This window comes from Acinonyx jubatus, chromosome E4, assembly GCF_027475565.1.
Source record: "Acinonyx jubatus isolate Ajub_Pintada_27869175 chromosome E4, VMU_Ajub_asm_v1.0, whole genome shotgun sequence".
Lineage (NCBI taxonomy): Eukaryota > Metazoa > Chordata > Mammalia > Carnivora > Felidae > Acinonyx > Acinonyx jubatus.
The window spans coordinates 4,790,557-4,814,655 of NC_069395.1; the positions used below are offsets into that span (position 1 = coordinate 4,790,557).

General features: G+C 61.6%; 2 protein-coding genes across 3 annotated transcripts; both read left to right on the forward strand.

Moving 5' to 3' along the window:
- Positions 1–2,849: 2,849 nt before the first annotated feature.
- CASQ1 (calsequestrin 1) lies at positions 2,850–11,686 on the forward strand. Its single transcript, XM_027048527.2, has 11 exons — positions 2,850–3,460; positions 5,032–5,116; positions 5,945–6,045; positions 6,281–6,392; positions 6,699–6,772; positions 7,111–7,241; positions 7,974–8,019; positions 8,425–8,479; positions 8,683–8,783; positions 9,863–9,937; positions 11,064–11,686. The coding sequence occupies exons 1-11, from the start codon at positions 3,179–3,181 to the stop codon at positions 11,202–11,204; spliced, it is 1,203 nt and encodes a 400-aa protein (XP_026904328.1). The 5' UTR covers positions 2,850–3,178; the 3' UTR covers positions 11,205–11,686.
- Positions 11,687–14,568: 2,882 nt separating this feature from the next.
- Positions 14,569–23,869, forward strand: PEA15 (proliferation and apoptosis adaptor protein 15). Of its 2 annotated transcripts, XM_053209443.1 has the most exons (5): positions 14,569–14,684; positions 20,191–20,364; positions 21,527–21,682; positions 21,835–21,922; positions 22,776–23,869. In XM_053209443.1, exons 2-4 carry the CDS (start codon positions 20,193–20,195, stop codon positions 21,897–21,899), a joined length of 393 nt encoding a protein of 130 aa, XP_053065418.1. In that variant the 5' UTR covers positions 14,569–14,684; positions 20,191–20,192; the 3' UTR covers positions 21,900–21,922; positions 22,776–23,869. The 2 variants fall into 2 exon arrangements, with proteins under 2 accessions (XP_053065418.1, XP_026904347.1); XM_027048546.2 differs by having other exon boundaries at positions 21,835–23,869.
- The last annotated feature ends 230 nt before the right edge of the window (positions 23,870–24,099 follow it).

A 24,099-nucleotide genomic window follows, 5' to 3' on the forward strand; every position in this document is an offset into this window, starting at 1 on the left:
CAGGACCTGAGAAGTGTCACAGGGCGAGTGGTGAATGCCTTCCTCTGGGGACGGGGCCGCCGGTCCGCCCTCCGCGCCCCGCTGTCGGGCCATCTTGACCCCACCCCATTCTGGATCCCTGGAGCCTTGACTGTGGGTGAAGCGCCCTTGCCCCTCGCACCCCAGGCTCTGCACAGGGTGACAGACATTCCCCAAATCCTGGTCTCCGCCAGGCTCCGGGCTGGTCGCAGGTGGAGGAGGAAGACGAGCCTGGGAGTGTCTCCCTCGGGGGCGGCCCCTCCCCCTTCACCCACTTGCTGGCTCTTGCTCCCTGGGCTTCACGCTGCGGGTCAGCTCATTGGCACACGTCTTCAGGGGCCATGTCCCCAAAGCCCGCAGGGCTGGGGAAAATGCTAAGGAAAGCTGGGGGAAGTCGTAGACTGTCACCAAAAACAAAGCGTATGTGTTAAGTGGGAGCACACGTGCCTGGCAGTGGGACGAGGGCCTCGCACGCCCCATCCGCGAGTTCACACAGCAAACAGATTCTTATCAGCCACCCTGTTTCTTAGATGAGGAAACCAAGGTCTGTCGGATTCCAAAACCTGTGCCCTTAACCACCCACAGACTCGTCCCCCAGCGTGGGTCGGGCAGAAAATATACACCGACAAAACAAAAAACAAAAGACGAAACAGAACAAAAGGACGGCGAGGGAGGAAGGTCCGCGGACGGTTCTAGGGAACGAGAGGCCGTGGGGTGGCAAAGAGGAAGCCATCGTAGGGGGTCACCAGCCACTCCTCCCCTCCTGAGGTCTCTCCCACCTGTCAGCCTCCCCACTCCAGCACCAGGTCCCCTAGAGACAGGGCTATATCCGCCTGGGGTCCTTCTCTGGTGCTGACAGGGCTGAACCAGACCTGGAGGACAGAGGGGCCAGGGTGTGGGGAGTGAGGGAGCACGGGGAGCACGGGGAGCACGGAGGGGCCAGCTCCTCGGGTTTCAGTAGCAGGAGCCTCGGGTGTCTGGTGGGTTAAAAATACAGAGGCCCCAACTCAGGGTCATTTGATAGCAGCGGCTGAGGCTTACAAGTCCAAGGGCCTGAAGGCAGGGGCTCAGAGAGAAGGGACAGAGCAGAAAGTAGGGAACACAGCAGCAGGAAGAGCAGGCAGGGGGCAGGAGGGGAAGGTACAGCTGTTGGGAAGGACTGGCTAGGCCTGGAGGGCCAAGGGCAGGGAGTGGGAACGAAGTGGGAGAAGGTGGGGAGGCTGCGGGGCCAAGGTCACCTTTTCGCCCCATCTCACATCCTTGGGGGAGCAGGAGGTCAGCGTCCTGGGGGACAGGGCCGGTGTTCCAGGGTCTCACCCCCCACCAACATGCGGCGGAGGGAAGAAATCCCGGCCCTCCCTCCTGCCCTCTGGCTGCGGGGCTGCGGGCACGACAGTGGCTCTCCTGTGAGACCAGGAGAAACGTTCTGAGGCCTCTCCAGCTCCCACCAGCCCTGCTCAGGTTAGCTCCGGCCTCTCCTCCAGTGACAGCTGTCTCTCTTGGACCCACTCCTGCCACATTCTTGAGATTTTCTGTGGCCTTCCTTGCTTAGCTGGGCAAGGTCCACCCCACAGGAGGGGGCAAAGTTATTCCTCCGAAGATAATGTCACGCCCCTGCCTGGGTGCAAACTAAACCCTGTCTCTCCAAAGTCGGAGATCCCTCAGGGTGGGAAGGGAAGACTTCTGACTTTGATCCAGCCTCTCCCCTGGCTTCCCTCGTGCCTCAGTTTACCTGTGCATGGTAAGAGCCCCGGAGGGCCGAGAAGAGGGTCCTTCCTTCCCAGGAGCCTAGAGCGGAGCTCCTCTCTGGTGCTCGCCCCCCAGGCCGGGGCACAGGAAGTTAGAGTCCCTCCTCCCGCCAACTCTCAGGTGCACAGAATGAATCAACCTCCCCGGCTGGGGTTCGGGTCGAGGTCCCACCTCTTCAGGTTTTAACCTTTCCCCTGGCGTTTACACCTGATCCCCTTTGCGAGAATGCATCGTGGTCCAGCGTGGGGAAGCCTCCCTCCCTGCGTGCCCTGGAGAACCGGGTCCCCTTTGATGGGAGTGCAGAGCGCGAGCAGGAGGCAGGAGGCAGGAGGCGGCCGGACGGTTCCCCTCCTCTCCTGGGCCTCCTCGCGGAGAGAAACCCCCGCCTCGCATGTCTGCAGGGTGGACGGCAGCCAGGGCTCCTTGCCCCCCGCCCGCCCGGTCCTTCCCTGCATCCCGACTGAGGAGTGTTGAGTGAAGCACAGGAAACTGGCTGGGGCCGAGCCAGGTGGCCAGTCCTGGACGAGGCTCCATCTTTTATTCAGAGGATGACCTCATCCCTGGTCCTGGCTCTCTGAAGGGAAGTGCAAGGGGGTCTCTTTCTGCAGCCCGCTTGCTTTTCACAGCCCCCTCCGCCCGCGGGATCGAGCAAACAGACCTCGTCCAGAGGAGCTTCCCGGGTTTTCCGACGACGACGACGGGGAGGCAATCCAGCGTCTGTGCCCCTCGTGCCCTGTGTTCGTGAATTCAATCTCTGACCCAGAATCCCTCCTCTCCACCCCCATTCCCCTCAGTCCGAGTACCCTGGCCCTCCCGGGGCTCTCCCTAATTACCCCACACCTCCCCTCCCCCAGCCCAGCATCATTTACCTCCGACTCATCTGGTCTTATTTTTAGCTCAGGCCTTTTCCTTTCTTAATATGGCGATGAGCTTCTAGGCCTGCGTGGGGACCGTGCTGAGGAGTCCTGGACGGCGGGGAAGGGGCGGGGGAGGGGCTCTGGGAGGCCGGGGGGGGGGGGCGGGGGGGCGGGGTGAGGTGTAGGAGGTGGGAGGGTCTCTCTCGGCCCTCGCGGAGCTGCCCTGGCCTCAGAAGGTTATCCTCTCTCCTGCCAGGCCGAGAGACATATTTAGATGGGACCAGGTGGGGGCCGACGGGTGCCAACTTCGGGGCCGGCTCCGGTTCCCTCCCCGCCCCCTGCTCCTATCCCTCCTCCTGACCCTTTCACTCTTGGCTCTGTCGGCAGCCTGTCCGGGACCCAGCAGTGTCCTCTGTCCACTGCTCTGGGCCCTTCCCCACCCCGCCCCCACCGTGAGCCCCTAACTCGGGATTCAGGACCCAGGGCCCCTCCCTGCCCCGGCCACCCTCTTCTGGACTAGGAGAGCCGACCCGACCCAGACCCCGCCAACGCCCATGGGCACTGCAGACAGGATGGGGGCCGCGGCCGTGCCCGGCCCGCGGCTGGCATTGCTGCTGCTGCTGCTGCTGCTGGGGACACCCAGGCCGGGGGTGCGGGGGGAAGACGGGCTGGACTTCCCCGAGTACGACGGTGTGGACCGCGTGGTCAACGTCAACGCGAAGAACTACAAGAACATTTTCAAGAAGTACGAGGTGCTGGCGCTGCTCTACCACGAGCCCCCTGAGGACGACAAGGCCTCCCAGAGACAGTTCGAAATGGAAGAGCTGATCCTGGAGGTGAGTGGGGGGGCTCCGCAGGCCCACGGGCACGCCCGCCCCCCCTCCCCCGCGAGCCCCAGCCGGCGAGCGCGCGCAGCCTCTGAGGGGGCCTGGGGGGGGGGGCGCGAGGGACAGCAGTGGACACAAGGGCGTGTGGCCTTCGCCACAAGAGAAGGGAGACTTGGAACCCAAAGTCCCACCCCAGTCAGGCCATCGCGGGCCAGAGAGGCTGCGGGGAGACCTCACCTCCACGCCGCAAAGCGCTGGGTTTGGCCAGGACCCGGGTGTCCTTGGAAGGGGGGGCTCCAAAAAGGAAAGGGACGCTCTTCAGAAGACAGGGGAAGAGCCGCACTGTGGGGCGCTGTGGCCCCGGTCTAGTTGCTGCACCCCAAGGAGACCCGCCCGGTATGAATTTTAAATGCCGTCGACATTCGTTTGCACATTCATCCACATTCATCGACATTCGTTTGCATCCGCTTCCCAGCTGGTGGTTCCACGGAGACCACCATGGCCTCCCTCCCTCTCCCTCGCTCCCTCTCCCTGCCCAGACTGGGCCAGGCTGCATGCCCTGGTTGGAAAATTCTTGCAGAATGCCTTCCCCCCCCCCCCCCCGCTTCTCTTTGCGGGAAGCTTCCTCCCACCCCCAAGTGGACTTCAGAACGAGAGCAAAAGTTTGTGTCTGGGGACGACTGGGACGTGTGGTCACACACACTCTCCATCCTGGGATAAGGATGTCTTCTCACCCAAGCTTCTGCGGCCCTTGGCAGTATGGATGGGCCTCGGCCCGCCCTGAGGAAGGACCGCAGGCTCCCGTGTGTGTGTGTGTGTGTGTGTGTGTGTGTCCCTGTGGCTGCTAGAACCTGCCATCTGATTAATGCGCTGAGTATTTTTATCCTGAGCGTTCAACATCTCTGGCCATCCACCTGCCAGCAGCCTCCCTTCCCCATCCTCCTGAGGATCCGGCACCAGGGTCTGTTAGGTGGGGCGCCCTCGGCAGAGTGCATCAGGCTCCAGGGTCCAGCCGGGAGGCCGAGGGGGCAGGGTCCAGTGGGAGTGAGGGGCTGGGGTAAAGAGGGGGAGGAGTGCCCTGCCTGGGTCCCCTCTAGGGCCTGCTGGAGTCTCTGCCTCTGAAGGTGACAAGCGGTGGCCACCGTGACCCTCTGGCTTTCTCCACTCCTCAGGGACATGACCAGACTCCCCCCACACCCTCCTGCCCTCCAAAGCTCTCCCCAGTGGGGGTTACTCAGGGTCTTCTAATGTCACCCCCCACCGAGCGTGGCCTTCAATCAGGATGGGGGGCACCTCAGTCACTCTGCAGGCAGGGCCTCCCTCAGGAACCCCCTCAGGAACCGGGAAGGATCACACCTTCAAGGGCAGGATCAGAAGCACACCGACAAGGGCCACGTAGGGGTCAGGGGCCAACACTGGACCGCAGACCAAAGGGGTGGGCTTGCAGGACACGGGGAGAGGCCCCGGATCCCCGCGCGGCACCCAGGGCAAGTCTTCTATTCCCCAAACGACCCCACCGGGAAGCCCCCCGAGATGGGAACAGAATCCTGGAGCCGACTTTAACCCTCCGTTCCCTCCAGTTAGCGGCCCAAGTCCTGGAAGACAAGGGCGTTGGCTTCGGGCTGGTGGACTCTGAGAAGGACGCGGCAGTAGCCAAGAAACTAGGTAAGGGACCGGCAGGGGCGAGGCAGCGTGTGGGACAGGGGAGGCCTGGAGTGTGGGACGGGGCCCAGGCCGGCAACTCGGAGGGCAGTCCTTGTCTAGGCCAAGGGCCCCACGGTGCCCACTGGGAATGGAGTCGGAGGTCGGGGTGGGGAGACTGAAATTGGGACGATTATGGCTGGGGTTCTGGCATCTCCTTTACTCCTTAGAGAGACCCAGGCTCAAATCCCAGAAAGAGGGGGTGGGTGGCCTTTATACTCACCTAAGAATCAGGGCTAGGTGCTGGGGGAAAGGGGACGCCAGGGAACACCACCGGCGGCGAGGCTGGAGAGGCCCAGTCACACCCCTCCGTCCAGAGCTGGGGCCCGGGGGGTTATACACCGGCCACCAGGGAGCAGCACAGGCCCGAACTGGGCTCCGGGTGTGGCTGGGGAGGACGGTCAGTGATGAAGTCATCTAGTCAGTAATAGCAGTGGGTTAGAGGGCTGGACTGGCAGCGAGCGGCCCGAGTCTTCCCAGGAGGTGAAGGAAGCCAGGGAAGGGGAGACCCCTTGTTAGACCCCACATCTCCCTATGTCCCCTTAACACCCCCCACTCCCCACTGATCCCACTTTCTCCCGGAGAGCCCCAGCACCCCCCCCATGCCCCCTGGAGAGCCACCTGGACTAGAGCCAACGGCACAGATCCCAGGGCTGTGGGGTCTGAAGGGAGAGGAGAGGGGCGGGGGAAGGGAGAGTGGAGAGGAGGACGTGGGGTCCAGGGACGCTGGCGCGGGCCCTGGGCCGGTGGGCAGCCCGGCGGCCGGGCTCACCTCTGGCTCTGGCTCGCCAGGACTCACGGAAGAAGACAGCATCTACGTGTTCAAGGGAGATGAAGTCATCGAGTACGATGGCGAGTTCTCTGCTGACACCCTGGTGGAGTTTCTACTCGATGTGAGGGTCCCCTGCCCCTAACGGCGTGGCTTTAAGTCTTGACACCCTTCGCCGACCGAGTCCAGCCATGCACATGTGCACGCGCGCACACACACACACACACACACACACACACACACGCTTGCAGGTGATGGACAGCCCCTGCCTCCCTCTCAGCCCTGCCTCCCTCCTCCCTCTCCTCCTCCTTCCAGCGAGGAGAGAACTCACACTCTCGCCGCTGGCCCCGCTCCTCCAGGTCCTAGAGGACCCCGTGGAACTGATCGAGGGTGAACGAGAGCTGCAGGCATTTGAGAACATTGAGGACGAGATCAAGCTCATTGGCTACTTCAAGAGCAAAGATTCAGAGCGTGGGTAACTCCCAGGTGTCCCTCCTTGGACCCCCGTTTTATCTGTCCCCCTAACTCCCACTCGGCCCACTGTCTCCCCATCTCTACGCCCTCCTCTCTCCGACCCACCTGCACTGGGGGCTCCCAGATGGGCACCCCCAGCGCTCCACCTTCCCCGCTAAAGTGCAGCTGCTCTCAGAGGACTGAGGGGTGGGGGTCTCAGAACGAACCCCTCTGGCCGAAGGAGCCTTGGGGAGAAACAGAGGGGACATGGCTCCCCGGCTGACCCTGGCCTCCCCAGAGACTGACTCCGAGTTACTCCCTCAGATTACAAGGCCTATGAGGACGCCGCGGAGGAGTTTCACCCCTACATCCCCTTCTTCGCCACCTTCGACAGCAAGGTTCTCCTCCCCGCGGCCGTATGGGGTCCCCCTCGCTCCCCACAGCTGCCCTCCAGACCTCTCTCTCAGAACCTACGGTCCCTCCCTACACAGGACACTCCTCACCTCACCCCCACCTCAGGCCTCTCGCGCGCGCCCCAAAGATTTTAGATTCCCTAACCCACCCCTCTAGCGTTCAGCCAAAGCCCAGAGCAGTCAAGACACTTGTCCATTGTCACAGTGGCAGTGACAAGGGCCCAGGCTGTCTGACCTCCTTTCTAAGGGCTGCTCCCCGTGACACTGCCTCGCCCCGTGACCCACATCCCCCTGCTCCACTCCCCCCACCCCCTCCCCCAAAGGTGGCAAAGAAGCTGACCCTGAAGCTGAATGAGATTGATTTCTACGAGGCCTTCATGGAAGAGCCCGTGACCATCCCCGACAAGCCCAACAGCGAGGAGGAGATTGTCAGCTTCGTGGAGGAACACAGGAGGTGGGGAGCAGGGTCAACAGACCCCACGGGTACTGGTAGTGGGTGTCAGAATGGGATCCTAACCCAGATCTGGCTCTGTCCTTCCTCATCGTCGCCCTGCATCAGTGGTTCTTGATGGGGGTGAAGTGGGGGAGGACTTCACCCTCCAGGGGACAACTGGCCGCATGGGAGACATTTCCAGTTGAGGAGAGCGCTGCTGGGTAGAAGCGGGGGCGCTGCCTGACCTCCTCCAGTGCCCCCAGGACAGCCTCCCGCAACAGAATTGTCCGGCCCCACATGTCCGTGGTGCTGAGGCCGAGAGGCCCTGCCTGCACTCCACAACTGGAAATACCCACTCATTGGTGTAAACGCCACCAACTCTCACTCCCCCGACTAGACCGGGGCAGGGCCGGTCAGCTTCGTCCAGCTCCATCGACACGGCACCTGGCCCGGGGCCTAGAACTTCAGAGACTCTCAGCTGTAATGAGTGAACGAGTGGATGCCCAGACGCCCAGGTCTTACCTTTCTTCCAAAGATTTCTCTCCCAGTCCGCTGGCCCACTCTGGGTTCTCCCACCTGCTTTAACCAGGCAATGATCTGGGCCTGGTGCCCAGAGCTTAGACTTTGCCAGATGGCTCTGTTCTGGGCTACAAGCCGGCTGTGCCCGAGGCTTGACCCAGAGGCAGCCTCCGCTGCGAGGGCCCCCTGGGAGGGCATCCTTCTCGCCCACTGAGTAGTGACGGTCTCTTCCAGATCCACCCTGAGGAAGCTGAAGCCCGAGAGCATGTATGAAACCTGGGTGAGTGTCCCCTGGATGGGGCCGGGCCCCTAGGGGAGCAGGGGTGACTGAGGACTCAAGCCCTGGAATATTCCCACCTGCTGTGCCCTCGCTTGTAGGAAATCGATGCACAGGCAGAGTGCGGAGGGTTTCGTTCCGAAGGACGTGCCACGAACGAGACACACAAAAGCTGTTAAACAGGGGGAGGAGCCCCGAGATCTGGGGCTAGCGGGTTTGCAACAGAGGTGTGGGGGCCCTGGCGCTGAAGCGAGCCGTGTCCCTTGGGACAGGGCCACCACCCCAAGGACGTACCTGTCCTTGAATCCAGAAGCTGGATTCCCATCCAACTCAGGTTCAAGGAAGGGGTAGGGTGTGTCTGGCTCTCTAACTTCGGGGAGCACAGCTAAGCCCCCCTCCCCCTAACAGGAAGACGACATGGACGGAATTCACATTGTGGCCTTCGCAGAGGAAGCTGATCCTGGTGAGGGAGGAATGCAGGATTGGATGGGGGGGCACTGGTGAGAGGGGGACGCGGGTGTTTGTGAGTGAACAGGCTTCAACGGGAGGCATTCCTGGGGATCCGCGGGCAATGGCGGGCAGTGGGGGGCCGTCAGGACACCCGCCGCCTCGGTGTCCCCTTCTCCCCTGCCCCACCTGACACTTCTTCCCTGCGTTCCCTACAAGATGGCTACGAGTTCTTGGAGACGCTCAAGTCCGTGGCTCAAGATAACACTGATAACCCCGACCTCAGCATCATCTGGATCGACCCCGATGACTTCCCACTGGTGAGGGGCAAGGCTCTCCTAACCCCCACCCCCCGCCTCAGAGTGGCCATTTCTGAGACGAGCTTCCTTCAGGGTCCCGGCCCCAACTCCTGGCTCGAGGACCTCGGGAGGTTATGTCCAGTACAGGTTCAAGGGCACCGTGGGCAGGAAAGGCACCCTGAGAAGGGGAAGCAGGATGGGAAGTGAATCTCACGGAATGCGGCACCCGATTCCCAGAGCAGAGGCTAGGCGCGTAGCTCGTGTGCCCAGGGCTGACTTCTCCTACAAACGCCCAGAGTTTTGGGGGGGGGGGCAGATGGACACCCTATTCTGCAGGTGGGTCTACACAATCACAGAGTCCAAGCACAGGGATCCCATTGTCAGGGGACAGCTTTGTGCCCAGCGGGATCCCCAACACCTAGCGCTCGTTAATGTTTACTTATTTTTTTAATTTTTTTTGACATTTTTTTATTTATTCTTGAGAGACAGAGAGAGAGAGAGAGACAGAGAGTGAGCAGGGGAGGGCAGAGAGAGAGGGAGACGCAGAATCCGAAGCGGGCTCCAGGCTCTGAGCTGTTGGCACAGAGCCCGACGCGGGGCTTGAACCCACAAACTGAGATCATGACCTGAGCCGAAGCCTGATGCTTAACCAACAGAGCCACCCAGGCACCCCCCCAATACTCATTGTTGAAAGTGTGAACTAATGGAAACGTGAGGGACGTTGGCAATGACCAGGGATAATGACCTCAGTTTAGACATGTAGAAGCTGAGGGTCATCGAGGAGTGACTTGCCCAAGGTCACAAGGTCACGTAGTAACAGATCAAGGCTCAGGAAACAGGGGTTTGCCACGCAGTTTTTCTCGGAAAGGAAAGGCCAATGTCTCCAGCCGACCCTCCTGATACTTTCTTTCCCTCTGGGATTTTTCCCTGTCACTGCTTACCTCCGCTCCTTCCCTTTGGGCCTTACGGCTGGGCCTGTCCCCCATCCACATGGGTTCAGGGGGACCTTCCTCTACCCCTGGACTGAGCCTCGTGCTCGCCCTCCCGGACTCGTGTGTTCCTGGACTCATGCTAACTAACCACACATGCTCTCTTCGCAGCTGGTGCCATACTGGGAGAAGACATTTGACATCGACCTGTCGGCCCCACAGATAGGAGTCGTCAACGTTACTGATGTGAGTCTCCTTCCCTCGTGCCCCGCTGGCCCCTGACTCTGCTTCCCGGCCCAGCCCACATGCCCTGCTCTGCTGACTGGGCATTGAACCCTGCCCAGAGGAATGAGACGCGGCCGGGCTCATGGCTGCGGGGAGGGGGAGAGACTCGGGCCCTGAACACACCCCTGCTGGAACTGGCCTCTCATCCTCAAGGCCCGGGTCACAGCCCGTCTCCTCCACGAAGTATGTCCAGACCCCCCGTTTGGAGTCCCACCCCTCCTCGCCACTCCCAGCGCCCACTTGGCATTGAGAATGTGACTTCTCTGTGGCTCTTTGTGTGTTACGCCTGCCCCTCCCAGCCGACTCCGCGCCCTTTGAGGGCAGAAAGCTTCTCGCTCCCTCGTGGCAGGTGCCTCAGACGTGCTCGCGGAGGTGAACTGAGTGAAGCCACAGTCTTTTCGTTAATACAATTGTCAGTCCGACTGGGGAGGCAGGTGCTCTGTTAACTACGCGCCCGGATCTCGTAAACTCTATCACAAATGGCCCCATAAAATGCCAGGGAGGCACAGAAATCAAAGCTGCTTCTGCTGCAGAGAATCCGAGAGAAGGGTTTCAAAGGAGTGGCATTTAAAGTGGAGCCTGGACAACCTATAGGAGTCCCCCACGTGGAAGTTGTGAGGAGCCATCCCCAGACCGATAGAAAAGTTAGTGCCAAAAGTCAAAAGTAGGGAAATGAATACCAGGTTCTGGAAAAGGCAGGTCATTTGTTGCTGTCGTTGTTTTGTGTCTTGTGGTGTGAGAGTCGAGAGGTCTCTACGGACGGTGCCGGGAAAGCAGGTTAGGAAAGCCTTGATCTGAAGGGCTGCTGGCTCTGTTCTCTGGCCACGAGGAGCCACCAGTGGTCCCTCATCAAGGGCACGACGGGTGTGTTGGAGAGGCTGAGGGAGAAGGTCTCCTCGCCAAGCCACTTTCTCCATCACTACCCCAGCCCAGACCTCCACCTGAACAGCACCCCCCCGCCCCGCCCCCGGCCATGACAGGTGCAGGGAAGGGACGGAGGCTGTAGGCAAGGACTCAGGGAGCCCTGTGACGGGTCTGAAGACCTGAGTGGGGCTTAGCTCGGGTCCCCTGTGTGTGCCTCACCCAGGCGGACAGCGTGTGGCTGGAGATGGACGATGAGGAGGACCTGCCTTCCGCTGAGGAGCTGGAGGACTGGCTGGAGGACGTGCTGGAGGGCGAGATCAACACAGAGGACGACGATGAGGAGGAGGACGACGACGATGACTAGTTATTGTGGCCGCCGTGTCCCAGCCCGCCCGCTCTCCTCCTCGTGATCTCTTCTGCCTCCCCTGTCCCTCCCTGGGCCCCTCCAGGGACACCGGGTCACTCTCTGCCCTGGGGCGCGCCGGGGTCTGCCGGCTGAGTGCTGAGCCCCTGACCCTCACCGGACGAGGACAGATCCCACTCTTAACCCACGTGCCAGCCCGGGCGCCTCAGCTGACTCGTGTCCTATCCCACGGTGGCCCTGGGCCCGCTATTCGTTTCGTCCATCACTCTGTACAATCTTTCCTGGGACTCTTTCCTCCTCAGTTCCCTCCACCCGCGCACACTCTTCCCCACACTCTCAAATCCTGCATCCTTCTGACCGGTCTGTCCCTGGCCAGGAGGAAGGGCGGGCCCTGTGTTTGGGGCTGTCTCTCAGCCATCTCTTGTTAATGTATTTGGGTCAAATGAGAGGCCTCAATAAAGGATCTGGGGCAGCAAGAACCAGTATCTGCTGAGGAGGCCTCACCCCGTGGCAGGAGGGGGGCAGCCGGAGGACGGGGTTGTGGGAGGGGGGAGTGTTAGATGTGGGTGCCTTGTGAGGGCGCTGATAGAAGGAGGGGGGGCTCCCTCCAGGCAGTCGTCCCAGAGGAGAGTGGATTATTTATCTGCTACTAGTCAACAAGCTTCCACCCCCACCCCGCCGCCCCCCAACACATGGTGTTTGTCCAGCATTGCTCACAGGCTCAGGGAGAAGACGGAGGGCCGGGCCTGTCCCTGCTCCCGAGCTGATTAGCCTCCCTGGGAAGTCGAGCCCGAGCAACTAAACAATTGAAGACAAACACAAAGCAATGAGTAATTAAGCGATTACGGGCTGCTTGATAGCACCCCCCCTGCAGCTCTTATTTGAATGTCAGGACTGAGCCCAAATAGCACCTCCTCGGTGAGGCCTTCCCAGAGGCGGCCCCTCCTGCGGGTCCCTCCTCTGGGGTCACACCGCGCGCTCTCTATGCTCCTACTCCAGTCCTCAGCATGTTCTACCCTAGATCGTCATTTACATGCCTGTCTTCCCCCGCTGGACCGGGGGCCCCTTGCCCCTGTGCCCACAGGGCCTGGCGCACAAAACGTGGCGCTTAACAAACGTCTGTTGGAAGAAGGAACAATGGAACAGGATGGCTCAGAAGAGAGAGGTCACAGGGGTCTCTGATGGCTTCATAAAGTGAGCATTTTTCTAGGCCTTCGATCAAGAGTGGGTCCGACGGGGCCAAGGAGTTCGGGAAGGAACCTTGCAGTCAGTGGGAAACCTGAAAAGCACGGGCAGGTGCTTTTCATGTGTATCACGCAGGGGGGCACAGGAGAGACCAGAGACACAAGCCGAGATGGATGTTCCAGGGGTGGCCGCGAGGATGGGTGGGCATGGCGGGTGGCAGAGTTTGAGTTCAGTCCTGTGGCAGTGCCCAGGGGGATGCGCAGGGGGAGGGGAGGGGACTCTCACACTCAGAGGCCACCAGGAGAGACAAGGTGGAATTGGGGAAGCGTGGCCCCGAGTCGTGGTCCCAAATAGAGAGGAGACATTGCGTTTCGTACACTCAGGATCCTCCCCCGGCCCTGGATCTGGGCTGCCGGGGTTCCTGCCTGGAGGGGTCCGCACTCCGTCCGGCACAGCCCAGGCTGGCGTATGGGCAAGGGAGCCAGGCGTCGAGTCGCGGAACCAAGCTACTGATCACGCCCAGAACTCACAGATGGGACAGTTGTCATGGGTCAGGTGGAAAGGCGCTGCTGAGAGACTAGGGGGCCACTCGGTATGGAAGAAGGAGACACGAGGTTACCGAAGCGTCACCTCTAAGACAAACCCGGGACATGCTCCTACGGAAGGCACAGGAGTGTAGAGCAGAGACCGTGTTTTTACCCAACTGGTAACCATTTAATGCTCAGTCTAATCCGTGCTGTGGGCCCTGGGCGGATGCGATTCTAACAGGGAGCTTACGATCTAGTACAGCTCACTGGGAGGTCCCACACTAACGAGAAGCTTCTAGGTTTCAAGCCCCCCTCTGTGCCAGTCCTCAGAAGAGCCCTGGCAGACGGGCATCAGCGTCCCCATCTCACCGGTGAGGACACTGAGTCTCAGAGGCATAAACCACCCAAGAAAGGACGGGAGCCAGCACGGAGCCCCAGTCCCCCGTGCCTGCTGCCTCGGGAAGATCTGAGCCTGTCACTGACTACAGACACACCATTGAGTCTCTCTGAGTCTTAACGACAGGTCAGTGAAACGATGTTCGGTCCTATAACGCAGAACAAACGAGATATCCTCAAAGGCAGATTACGAGGCGGTCTTACTCTGGAAGTGTGGTGCCAGGAGAGGGCCACTGAAGAGCAGAGAGAAGGCCTATGGAAAACCCAAGACGCCAGGAGCCTGAGCCTCTTTCCGGGGCAGCATAGACCAAGAAAGCAGGGGTCCCGGAGGCCTGACCCGGCGGCTCTGCCAGGCCACAACCGAGGGAGGCCGGGGCCATCGTTCCCAGAGGTCGCCGGGGGAACTGGTGGGGCCCGGACCTCTTCCCAGGGCCAGACCCTGCCAGAGTTGAGGCAAGAGCCCTCAGGCTGGAGATGGGGGTGCAGACAGATGCTTCCCCACTTCTTCCTTCCCTCTTTCAGTCTGGCTGAGAATCTGGGGGAGGAAAGTCCCTAGGGGTGGAGAGGAAGTTGAGAGCCGCCGGGTGCTGGGCCTGGGCAGAGAGGCAGAGCTAGGAGACAGAGCTAAGTGCGGCGTTGCAAGATGTCTATATTTGCATGCTGAGCTCACTGCTGCTCTTTTCCTCCCCAGAAAATAAAATTACATCATGGTGGGGGGAAGGCAGGAGGGCGATATATTCGGGAAAGGTGAGAGGAACACAACCGGGCATCACCCCCGAGGAGAGAAGATCCGGGGCTCCAGGTCAAGGGGACCAGGCCCCGTGTTGCTTCCCGCCTGCATCCCTACCCACGCCCCCGCCCCCAATGTGGAGAAGCCCGAGCCAGCCTCCGATCCCTCGCTAGCGGGTCCCCTGACCCAGAAGGGGAGGAGAGAGGTTTTTCCAAACACAGGTCAGCCAGCTAAGAGGATCAGAGGCCCGAGGCCCGCCGAACGCCTAAACCCTAACGCACTGTGTGCTCCCCAGGGTCCCAGCCGCCGCGGCCACCGAAAGGGAACCAGGGGACGAGGGTGTCCCGCTGGGAAAGAACGAAACCCGAGGGCCGGGTCCCGCAGTCCCCGGGGGCGCGGGCAGCGGCCCTCGGCAGCCCACCCGCCGGCCCTCCTTCGAGCCCCGCCCCCGCCCCGCCCCCGCGGTGACGTCACCGGCCGGCCGGGCGGGGCGCGCGGGGCTCGGACTCGGGCTCGGCGGGCGGAAGCGGCGGCGGCGGCGGCGGCGGCGGCAGGAGCGGCGGGAGCCGAGGAGGAGGCTCCGGACGCTGCCCAGGAACCGGGACGCCGGAGAGCCGCGCCCTGAGCGCTCAGCCCGCGGCGGTGAGAGGCGGGCCGGGGCCGGGGCCGGGGCCGGGGCCGGGGTCGGGCTCGGGGCCGGGCGGGCGCGCAGGGGCGGCGACCCGGGGCCGCGGGGGGCGGCCGGCATGCGGGGTGCGGGGCCCGGCCCGGGGACACTCGGCCGGGAGCCCGCTTCCCGCGCGGGCCGGCTCGGCCAGGACCCCCGCCGCGGCCCGCGGGGGCCACCGGGGGACCGGCGGGCGCGTGTCCAGGGCAGGGGGGCGGGAGCCGGGGGCGAGGAGGAGCAGCTAAGGCGAAAGCCCTAATTTCCTCCAGTCCGTGTCGGAAGCGACAGGGACACGCACACCTACGAGAGACACGCCAGCACACACGGTGACACACACCCATGTGACTCTTCCACACATCGCTTCGCACACAGCAAATCACAAACGTCCCTGCACTACACATCCACCCCCTCCCCCCACGGCCTCCATGTGCACGTCCCCTGGGAGAACATCTGTCTGCGGGACAGCTGAGTGGGGGCCCCTGTCCCCAGGCCACCCTGATTGTCTGGGCACAGTCTCCGAGCCCTGGGCCTCAGGTTGCCCCTCTTTAAGACAGAGGGACAGGGAGACAGGATTGGAGTGAGTGAGCCCGCCTGGCGCCCCGACGCTGGGGGAGCCGGGAAGGTAAGGGGCTGCTGCGGCCTCTGCCCCCCAGGTCCACTTAGGTGCCGGGAGCAGCTGGTTTCTGCGCCCCCGAGTGGCCCAGGGATGGAGGAGGGGGTGGGAGAAGAGGAGAGGGAGAAAAAGAATGAGTATGAGTCAGCCAAGGATGGAGCCCAAGTCAGAGAGAGAGAATGAGGAGAATGTGTGCGAGGGACAGGGACACAGTCGGGGACGGGAGGGGAGGAAGCGAGGCCGAGGTGGCCAGAGCCGGGGGAAGAGGGCTGGGGGCTGGGCGGCACGGGCTCCGAGAGCCAGGACCCGGCGAAAGCAGGATGGGGCGAGGCCCCGGGGAGTTCGAGAAACGTGCTGAATGTGTGGGTTTTGTTTCTCGACGAGTCTGGCCCCCAGGCTGTCAGAGCGATTAGCTTTAATTGCTCTTCCCTTTGTGGCTAAACACTCCATTGGGGAGATTGCCAGAGATGCCCTAGGCTGCCCACTGCCCCGGTTGCCTACTTCCTCACCGCCCCCGACACCTGTGCCCGTCCTGTGTGCATGTTGTCATGCGTGAAGAGGGCCACGGAGTCACGCCCTGCCGGGCGGTCCCCTTCCCTACGGACCCCCACCTGGATGCAGCCAACCAGTTCAAGCCCCTCCCCCCCTTCCCCAAGCTGCCGCTCTCTGGGCAGCAGGGAAACTCACTCTTTCCTAAGAGTAGTAGCCCTGGGTGTTCAGAGGGGGACACTGAGTCACAGACCCCAGCGGTCCTCGGTACTCGGGGCCACCACCCAGTGAGACCGGCTGAAAGCCCACTGATAGGACAGGAGGAAGGGAGCGAGAGACTGCAGGAAGGAGGAGATGGGTGAGGGGGAGAGGTGGGAAGGAAACTGAAACAGGAGTAGGAGAGACACCACCAGCTGAGTGGCCAGCACTCGGGCCACCTCACCAGCAGGCAGCCCTCTCTGCCCTGCCCGACCCGATGCCAGAGGTCTCCTGATGCCCCCATCGCGGGGCGTCTGCCTTCTCTTAGACTGAGGGCCTCTGTGCCCAGGGCTAACCCACCTGCCTTCTCAGCCTGAGGCCCGGGTATCCCGTCTCCCCTCATTCCCTGGCTGGCCGGCCGAGTCTTGGAGCCCCCTTCTTCCTTTGTTACAGGAAGAAAGACACTCCCCCCCCCCAAAGTTGAATGGAAGCTAAGGGAAGAAGTCAACTGAGTGGGTTATTAAGGGAATCATTAGGACTAGGACTGCTTGAACTTGGGGCCCAGGTAGAACGGGCGCCCTGCCCTCCCTACTCACCCCTCTGCTTCCCCTCACCTGGCACCCCATGCCCGGATCCAGAATCAAGGCAGTAAGACCCCCTCCTGCTGGTGTGGGAGACCTCCTCCACCCCCCACTCTGGCAGCTGCCACAGATGGGGTGGGGGGGAAGGCTTTGTTTTGAAGTTTACTGGGAGTTTGGGACCAAACGGGAGAGGGGATGGGCATGAAGTAGTGTCCCAACGCACAGGGGTTACCCCGATTTGCTAGGCTTCTCAGGGTGCCCCGGCCCGCTGCTTCCGCAGGTGGTGCCCCAGGGCCCCCACCTGTCTTGCTCCGGGCTCCTATCCCCGGAGGCCAGCATGTAAGATCCTCCCCACCTGCCCCTCTCCCCCCAGCTTCCTCCATCACTTCCACTTTTGTCAGGGCTCCACCTGGGGCCAGCTTGGAAGGAGAGGGAGGGAGGGAGGAAGGAAGGAAGGAAGGTAGGTGTGAGGAAGCAGTGAGCAGAGCACAGAATGATCTGGGAGGGAAGGGGACTGACTTCCTGGCAGCCTCAGCTCCGGTCCCGGTTCCTGCCTTGGTATCCTGTCCCAAGAATGGCCTCCGCCCAGGCTGCCTGGTGTTCCCCAGACAACCTCTGTGCTGCTCCGGGGACCTGGAAGACTTTGCAGGGCTGGGAGGGGAGGAGACGCCTCTGTGGGCCCTGAGGAATCCTGAGTCTCGGTGACAAAAGTGACCGGGGGCGAAGGAGCCCAGCTTCTGCCAAGCCCCACCGGGGCCACACCGCCCCGAGGACGGTGCCTGTCCGGGAGACTTGAGAGCCACCTAAGGAGATTCCACTTCCTTGCACCCCAAGAATTCCCCAAGGGGCTGGCCTTGCCCCTGCTGCCCCGCCCAGGCCTGGCTGGACGGATCTCTCCCGGGAGGGAGCCCCCAGGCCGCCTTTCCCACTCCCGCAGGGGGCCTTACTGCACAGCTTCTGTCCCTCCTTGCCGCTCCCACACCCCTCCCATCCAGTGGTGTCATTGTCCCCACCGCTGGGGGAGGCGGGGGGGGGGGGCAGAACCGGGGTCACTCTGGTAACCGCGGAGTCCCCGCACCCTCCCCTAGGATCCCTCCTTTGCAGCCTCCTTCCCTCTCCCAGCCCCGGCTCTTCCTCCATTCTGTGGGCCCTCCTCACCCTTCCCTTCTCTCTGCTTTCGGGCCTGTGATTACAGAGCTGACACACGCGTGCAGCGTTCACACACGCGCACGCGCGCACACACACACACACACGCACACACACACACACACACACACCTCGTACGCTCACCGCCACCCATCCAGCCCTAGCACGTACACATCCATTCCCAGAACACGCACACACCCCGCCACCGCCACCTCCCGGTGCCCGCGCCTCTTGGGGGCCTCGCGTCTGCCTCGCGCTCTAAGAAAGCTCCTACCCACCGCCCCCCTCCTTCGTGGGTGGCTCACTCACACATTAATCCCTCCCCGCCCACCTCCCCTGGAAGTCTGTGTTTTAGATTCAGAGCCCTAAACCCAACTTCCTTCCAGGAGAGACACACACACACACATTCTCCTTCCACAGGATCTAGTTACAGCCTCTTCTGTGTGAAAATGGACAGGAGACCCCTAACCGCTGTCCCATTTCCCAGCCGAGGGCTTGGTCCCAGGGTCTCCTCCATGGGGGGGGGGGGGGGCGGGCAGGGTCTTCTTGGGGGCACCCTGCCTCCTTCCCGTGCTGCCCCTTCCTTTTGAGCTCTCTCCACCCCCCCCCCATTGATGTCCTCATGCCTGGACCCCCCTGCCCGTCACCCCCCTCTCCTGGCCCGGGATTATGGAGGGGGTTGCGGGGGGGGGGGGGGGCTGGGCTCCAGAGCCTGCTGCTGTGACCTAGATTTCAAGGCAGAGACGGCTCCTGGTGCTGACAGTCAGAGAGCATTGTTCCTGGCCCGGCCTGGTGGGGCGGCCGCCGGGCCCTGCTGTCTGCTTGCACCTGGCTGTGCAAGTGAGCGTGCCCGTGAGTGCCTGTTTCTTGTGGGGGTCCTGCTGGCTCATTGTGTGTGTGTGTCACAGTGCCTGCCACCGAGGGAGGCTTGTTGGTTCCGGTCCGAGTAGGGGGTTGGGAATGCGGACTTCTGGGTCCACGCCTTTTACTGTGCCATGCCTCTCTGCCTCAGTTTCCCTGCACCTAGACCAGAAATAAGGAAAATGGGGTGAGGCCAGCCCCTCGCCGTCTGCTACGTTCCCAGGCCAGCATTGGGGTGATTTGTGGGCAGTCCCCGTCAAGTACAAGGTCGTCTAGCTCCTTGTCCCAATCCTTGGTTCAGCCAGAGTTTAGGATAGAACTTACTTTTTAAAATGCTTTACATTTCTGATTATAAAAGAAATATATACTCATCGTGGGGGGGGGGGGAGCCCCTTTTAAACTCAGCACCGGAGTTTCACGTCTTATCACTTCCAGAAGTTCATTCTAAGGTCTGACCTTCCTTCTTCCTGTCTTAGTCACGCTTCCTACCTAGTGGGAAGGAGGGCCTTGAGCGTTCTCTGCCTTCCCACTTCAAGATCTTCCCGAAAGAGGGGTGGGGTGAAGGCCTAGGGGAGCCGCAGCCTCGCCCAAGCCCCCTCCAGGAGCCCATCCCGCAGGTGGTGCCAGCCGGACGTGGGTGCAGGCAGCGGTGGCAGCCCCTTTGCTGCCAGACTCTCCCAGAGCTGCCTCGAAACCCCTTCCCCTGCCACCCAGCCAGCCTGGGAACCGGGCAGGGGGCCAGAGCCAGCCGCTTGGTATTCTGGGGCGCGGGGGCTGCGGGCGTAGCACAAAGGCTAGGAGAGAGGGCTGTGCGGAGGCCCGGCGGCCATCAAGGGAGAAACGGGCTCCACAAAGGTGGGGGTGGCCCGTTGCTTCCCCCTCCCCGCCCGCCCGAGCCCTAAGGACTGAATACAGGGGGGCACGGAGGGGCCAGGGGACCGTTAGACCAAGCACCTAGGCATCCATCCAAAATGAGTCATTAGAGGGGCGGTGGGGAGTTGAAGTGAGAGACCCCTTTGCTTCTGGGGAAGAATGGGAGCTAGAACACACGAGCTCTAACCAAGCAGCCCCCCCTCCTGCCCCTCCTGCCCCTCCCAGAGCTTCTCACTGCCACGGCCGGCCAGCCTGCCTCTCCCTGAAGGTCGTTTTGGAGTGTTGTGGGGTTTTTGTTTTGTTGGTTTTTTTTTTTTGACAGGGGGAGGGGGTGCAGGTGGGTGGGGCGATTCTGGGGGGGGCCTGGGAGGCAGTGGGTGAGAAAGTCTGGAGCAGGTTGCTATGGTAACCGCCTCCTCAGTCAGGGGAGCTGTTGCCAGGGTTACTGCTGGGGGGGCCAGAAATGAAAAAAGATGGGGGAGAAGGAGGTGTGACTTGTCACTCTAGGCTGAAGCTTGGCCCCTAGCTTCTCGTCTCTTCCCGACTGCTCCTGCCGCCCTTGGGTCTTCATTTTCTCCCTCCAGCCGGGGGAGCCCCCCCCCCCCCCCCCCCGCCAGCCTCCGCCAGGGTGGAGGGAGCTGGTGGAGGCGGGTGCCGGTGAGGAAACCGGACTGGCACCTCCAGCTCAGCCGCCTCTCCCTTTGTTCCTCCCGCCCCCAGTCATGGCCGAGTACGGGACCCTCCTCCAGGACCTGACCAACAACATCACCCTTGAAGACCTGGAACAGCTCAAATCGGCCTGCAAGGAGGACATCCCCAGCGAGAAGAGCGAGGAGATCACTACTGGCAGTGCCTGGTTCAGCTTCCTGGAGAGCCACAACAAGCTGGACAAAGGTGGGCGGGGGCCGCGGCCTCTCGGGCTCAGTCCTGGCGGCGGCAGCGAGAAGCAAGGTCAGGGCCGCACGCGCCAAGCACTCTCCTCTCCGGCAGGACGGGAGAGAGGCTGCGAGTAGAGACCCGGGGTTGGTGGTCCCTGCGTGCCTTACGGTGCTGTCAGTCACTAACGGGGGCGCTCACACGCCCCTGTGCTATTGTCAGATGTGTGACAACACATTAAAACACAAGTCGAAGGCGATGAGATTAGAAGTAAAACCACAGGTTCCGACGTTTTTCGTATCCACTTTTAGAGACCACTGCTCTGGGAGGGGCTTGGGCGGGGAGTCGGTGCGTTAAGCTAGCCGTGCAAGGCAAGTGTATTTCGAAGGCAGGGTCCAAAGCGGGGGCATGCCTGGCAAAGGACCACAGTCCCAGAGGCAGGAGTGTCTGGTGTGCCTGGAAGAGCAAAGGGGGCCTGTTTGGCTTGGCTGGCGGGGCCTAGGGTACATTTAGCGGTGGCTGGAAAGGTAAGTTAAGGCTGCGCCGTGGGGGGCCTTGAGGGACGGGGTATTCGGCGGGCCGTAAGTGACCCCTGGGCCCCGTGGGCCGCGAGAGGTACTCGTCTGCCTGTAGCCTGGCGAGCGGTCAGGAGGCGGCTGCAGAGGGTCACAGGGGAGGAGCCAGGGAGGAAGGACGGAGGGCGTCTGCAGTCTAGAACCGGCCCAGCCATGGAGAGCATCCTTCTGGCCACGGCCGTGCCCGAGCTCACGAGGCCCAGCATCTCTCCTGGCTGGTCTGGGGCCTGCACCCCCACGGGTGCTGTTGGGACATTCTTTCTGATGCTGACGAGGAGTGCTGGGAGTCAGCGTGGGTGTGGGGGGGTCAGGAAGGCCATTTAACTCTTCTGTTCTCCCCTCCCCGCAACGCGGAACCTGGTATTCAGCCCGAATCCCTCGTTCTAAATCCCTAATGTTTTAAACTTCACTGACCAACCACCTGCTCTTCCCGGGAAGTCCTCCGTATTTACTGTTGGTGCCTTAGCTTTCTTGTCCTGCTCGGCAGCCCCGCCCCTTCCAGGGGCATGCCCTCTGATAGCCAGTGTGGGTCCCAGAAGCCTGGCCTGGTGGGGCAGGGGAGGCCTCTCTCCAGCCTGCCTGACCCCGTCTCCGTCTTCCTTCAGACAACCTCTCCTACATCGAGCACATCTTTGAGATCTCTCGCCGCCCTGACCTGCTCACCATGGTGGTGGACTACAGAACCCGTGTTCTGAAGATCTCCGAGGAGGATGAGCTGGACACCAAGCTGACCCGCATCCCCAGTGCCAAGAAGTACAAAGGTAGGAGGCCACGCCTTCACCGTGCACCTCTCCCCCCGCCCAGGGGTGATCCTTGGAGCACTAGACTCTGGGGAGAACGGAGGCGGATGCGGCGGGCCTGCCTGCTGTCGTCCATGCCTCCCGTCTCTGGACACCTCCCTTTTTGCCCCCAGACATCATCCGGCAGCCCTCGGAGGAAGAGATCATCAAACTGGCTCCGCCACCGAAGAAAGCCTGAGCGAGGGGGAGGAGAGGAGGAAGGTTGGACCTTCAATGGACCACTCCCTTCCCCCAGCCTCCAGGGGAGGGGCGAGGGCAACCCCCCCAGTCTACCCACTTACTAACCTGGTCCTAACCCCCTTACTGTGCGCGTGTGTGTGCGTGTGCGCACGCTCTGGCTGTCCGTCTGTATGTCTAGCTCATCAAGTTCCTCCTCCTTGTGAGAGGATGGGGGTCGGGCTGGGGGGGGGGGGGCTTCGTTTCCCCACTTTAGGGGGAGGTGGGGGCTGTTTCTATGCAAATAGAAATGGGCACATTCCTCCTACTGCCCTTTCCTCCACTCTTCCCCCACACGGCCAAAGTGTGGGAGCAGAAAGGACCTGTATTTTCCTACACTGGGGAGCCGAGCTGGGGGTGAGGGCCTGGGGAGAGGTGGGTGGACCTAATGACGAGCAGAGGGAGGGAAGGTGGTTACCCAACCCCCACCCGGACCGGGCAAAGAACAGCCAGAGTTCCGAGTTTGTACTCCCATGCTGGACTGGCCGAGTCTTTTCTAGTGGTTCCTCAGGCTGGAGGGCCTGGGCCCCAGCAGGTCCCATTTTGCTCCCCTCCCATGGGCCTAGGATGGGTATGAGCCAGGGATCTAAGGAGAGAGGACCACTGGATCCCTTCCTGGCCCCGAAGTCCAAACCCCGTGGAGCACCCAGCATTAGACCCTCCCGCCTCCCCCAGAGCCCATGCTGGGAGCAGGCCCCCCTAAACCAGATGTGGGGAGGGGGGCCCTCTTTTCCACTCCTTTATTCCTACTCAGACTGTTGCACACACTGACTCCAAACCTAGGGAGACTGAGGAATGAGCTCCTTAGGTCTTAACCCCAACCCCGTCCCACCCACAGGGTCCCAGCGTGGTGACTACAGGCGACCCTCCCTATGTCGGGTCTAGAACGCCCCCAGCTGGAACGAAGGGAAGAAGCTAATTACAGTGTCTTCCTTTGCACTGACCACCCGCCCCCCCGCCACCAGTTCAGTCCAGGAGGGGACTTGTTAGCCCGTAGCCCATCTTCCCCACTATCCTGGCGTGTTGGGCTCGTGAATGCCTCCTAGCCAAATCACTAGAGTGCAGTGACCCCAGCCTCCTTCCTGTGCCAAGATGCCCTCCCTGCCCTGACCGTGCTAACTGTGTGTACATATATATCTACATATATGTATATTAAACCCGCACTGCCATGTCTGCCCTTTCTTGTGTCTGGCATTAACTTAGTGTCTAGGCCAGGGCGGGGGGGGGTGGGGGGGGGGGCGCAGTGAAGGGAGCGCCAGTCCAGTGGCTATGTAGTGAAAACGAAGAAACTTTCTTCAAGTTTAAATTCACATGCAATCTCAAGAGACTATTCAGAGAAAGTTTTAAGTTCAGAGCTTTGAAGACACGGGAGCAAAACTTTAGTGGGAGCGGAGGGCTGGCTGTCAGAGGAGGGAAGAAGCCAGACTGGCCGGAGAGAGCCGCCTCTGTGCCCAGCCCAGCCGTCCCCTCTGGCCACCGCTGCGGACACCTGCCTTAACACATACACCTTGAGTACTCCACACGGTTTTGCCTTAAAGGACCTTCCCAAGTTTCCCCAGCCCTGTCTGGCTTCTCCCTCAAGGACAGAGAGATACTTGCAGAATTGGGAGGGGGGAACTGAGCACGAATTGTCCTTCCGGTCAGGATATGTGATGTGAGAGTGTGTGTGTGTAAGAGAGAGAGAGAGAGAGAGAGACACGGAGGAAGGCATTAGGAGCTTTCTCTGAAGAGGAGAGAGGGTGAGATGGGAGAAGGGAGACAGGGTCATTTTCAACAGAGTCTAGTAGTATCTCTGTAAGGCAAAAATAATCTAAAAAGACTAACCTGCCCTCCCATCCCTGTACTGCTGTGAGATCGTCCCTATCCTGTGCTCCCCTGTCTGCAGTGTGCACGGCCTCATTCTAACCCTGGAATAAAGGTGATTGTACTGTACCCGGTTCTGGAATTTCTGTGAATTACCAGGACTTTGGAGTCTGAATGACTGGGGAAGGGAGGGGGAGCGATACCCCAAATCCCTCACTGCAGCCTGGAAAACACCCCTAATGGTATCCTTCCCCCCCGCTTCCCCCCACCCGTCTCCCGAGTAGCCCTGAGCTATGGGGCCTGCTCCACTGGAGCCCAGGCCTGGAAACAGGACTGTCCCAGACCAGACCTCCTCAAAC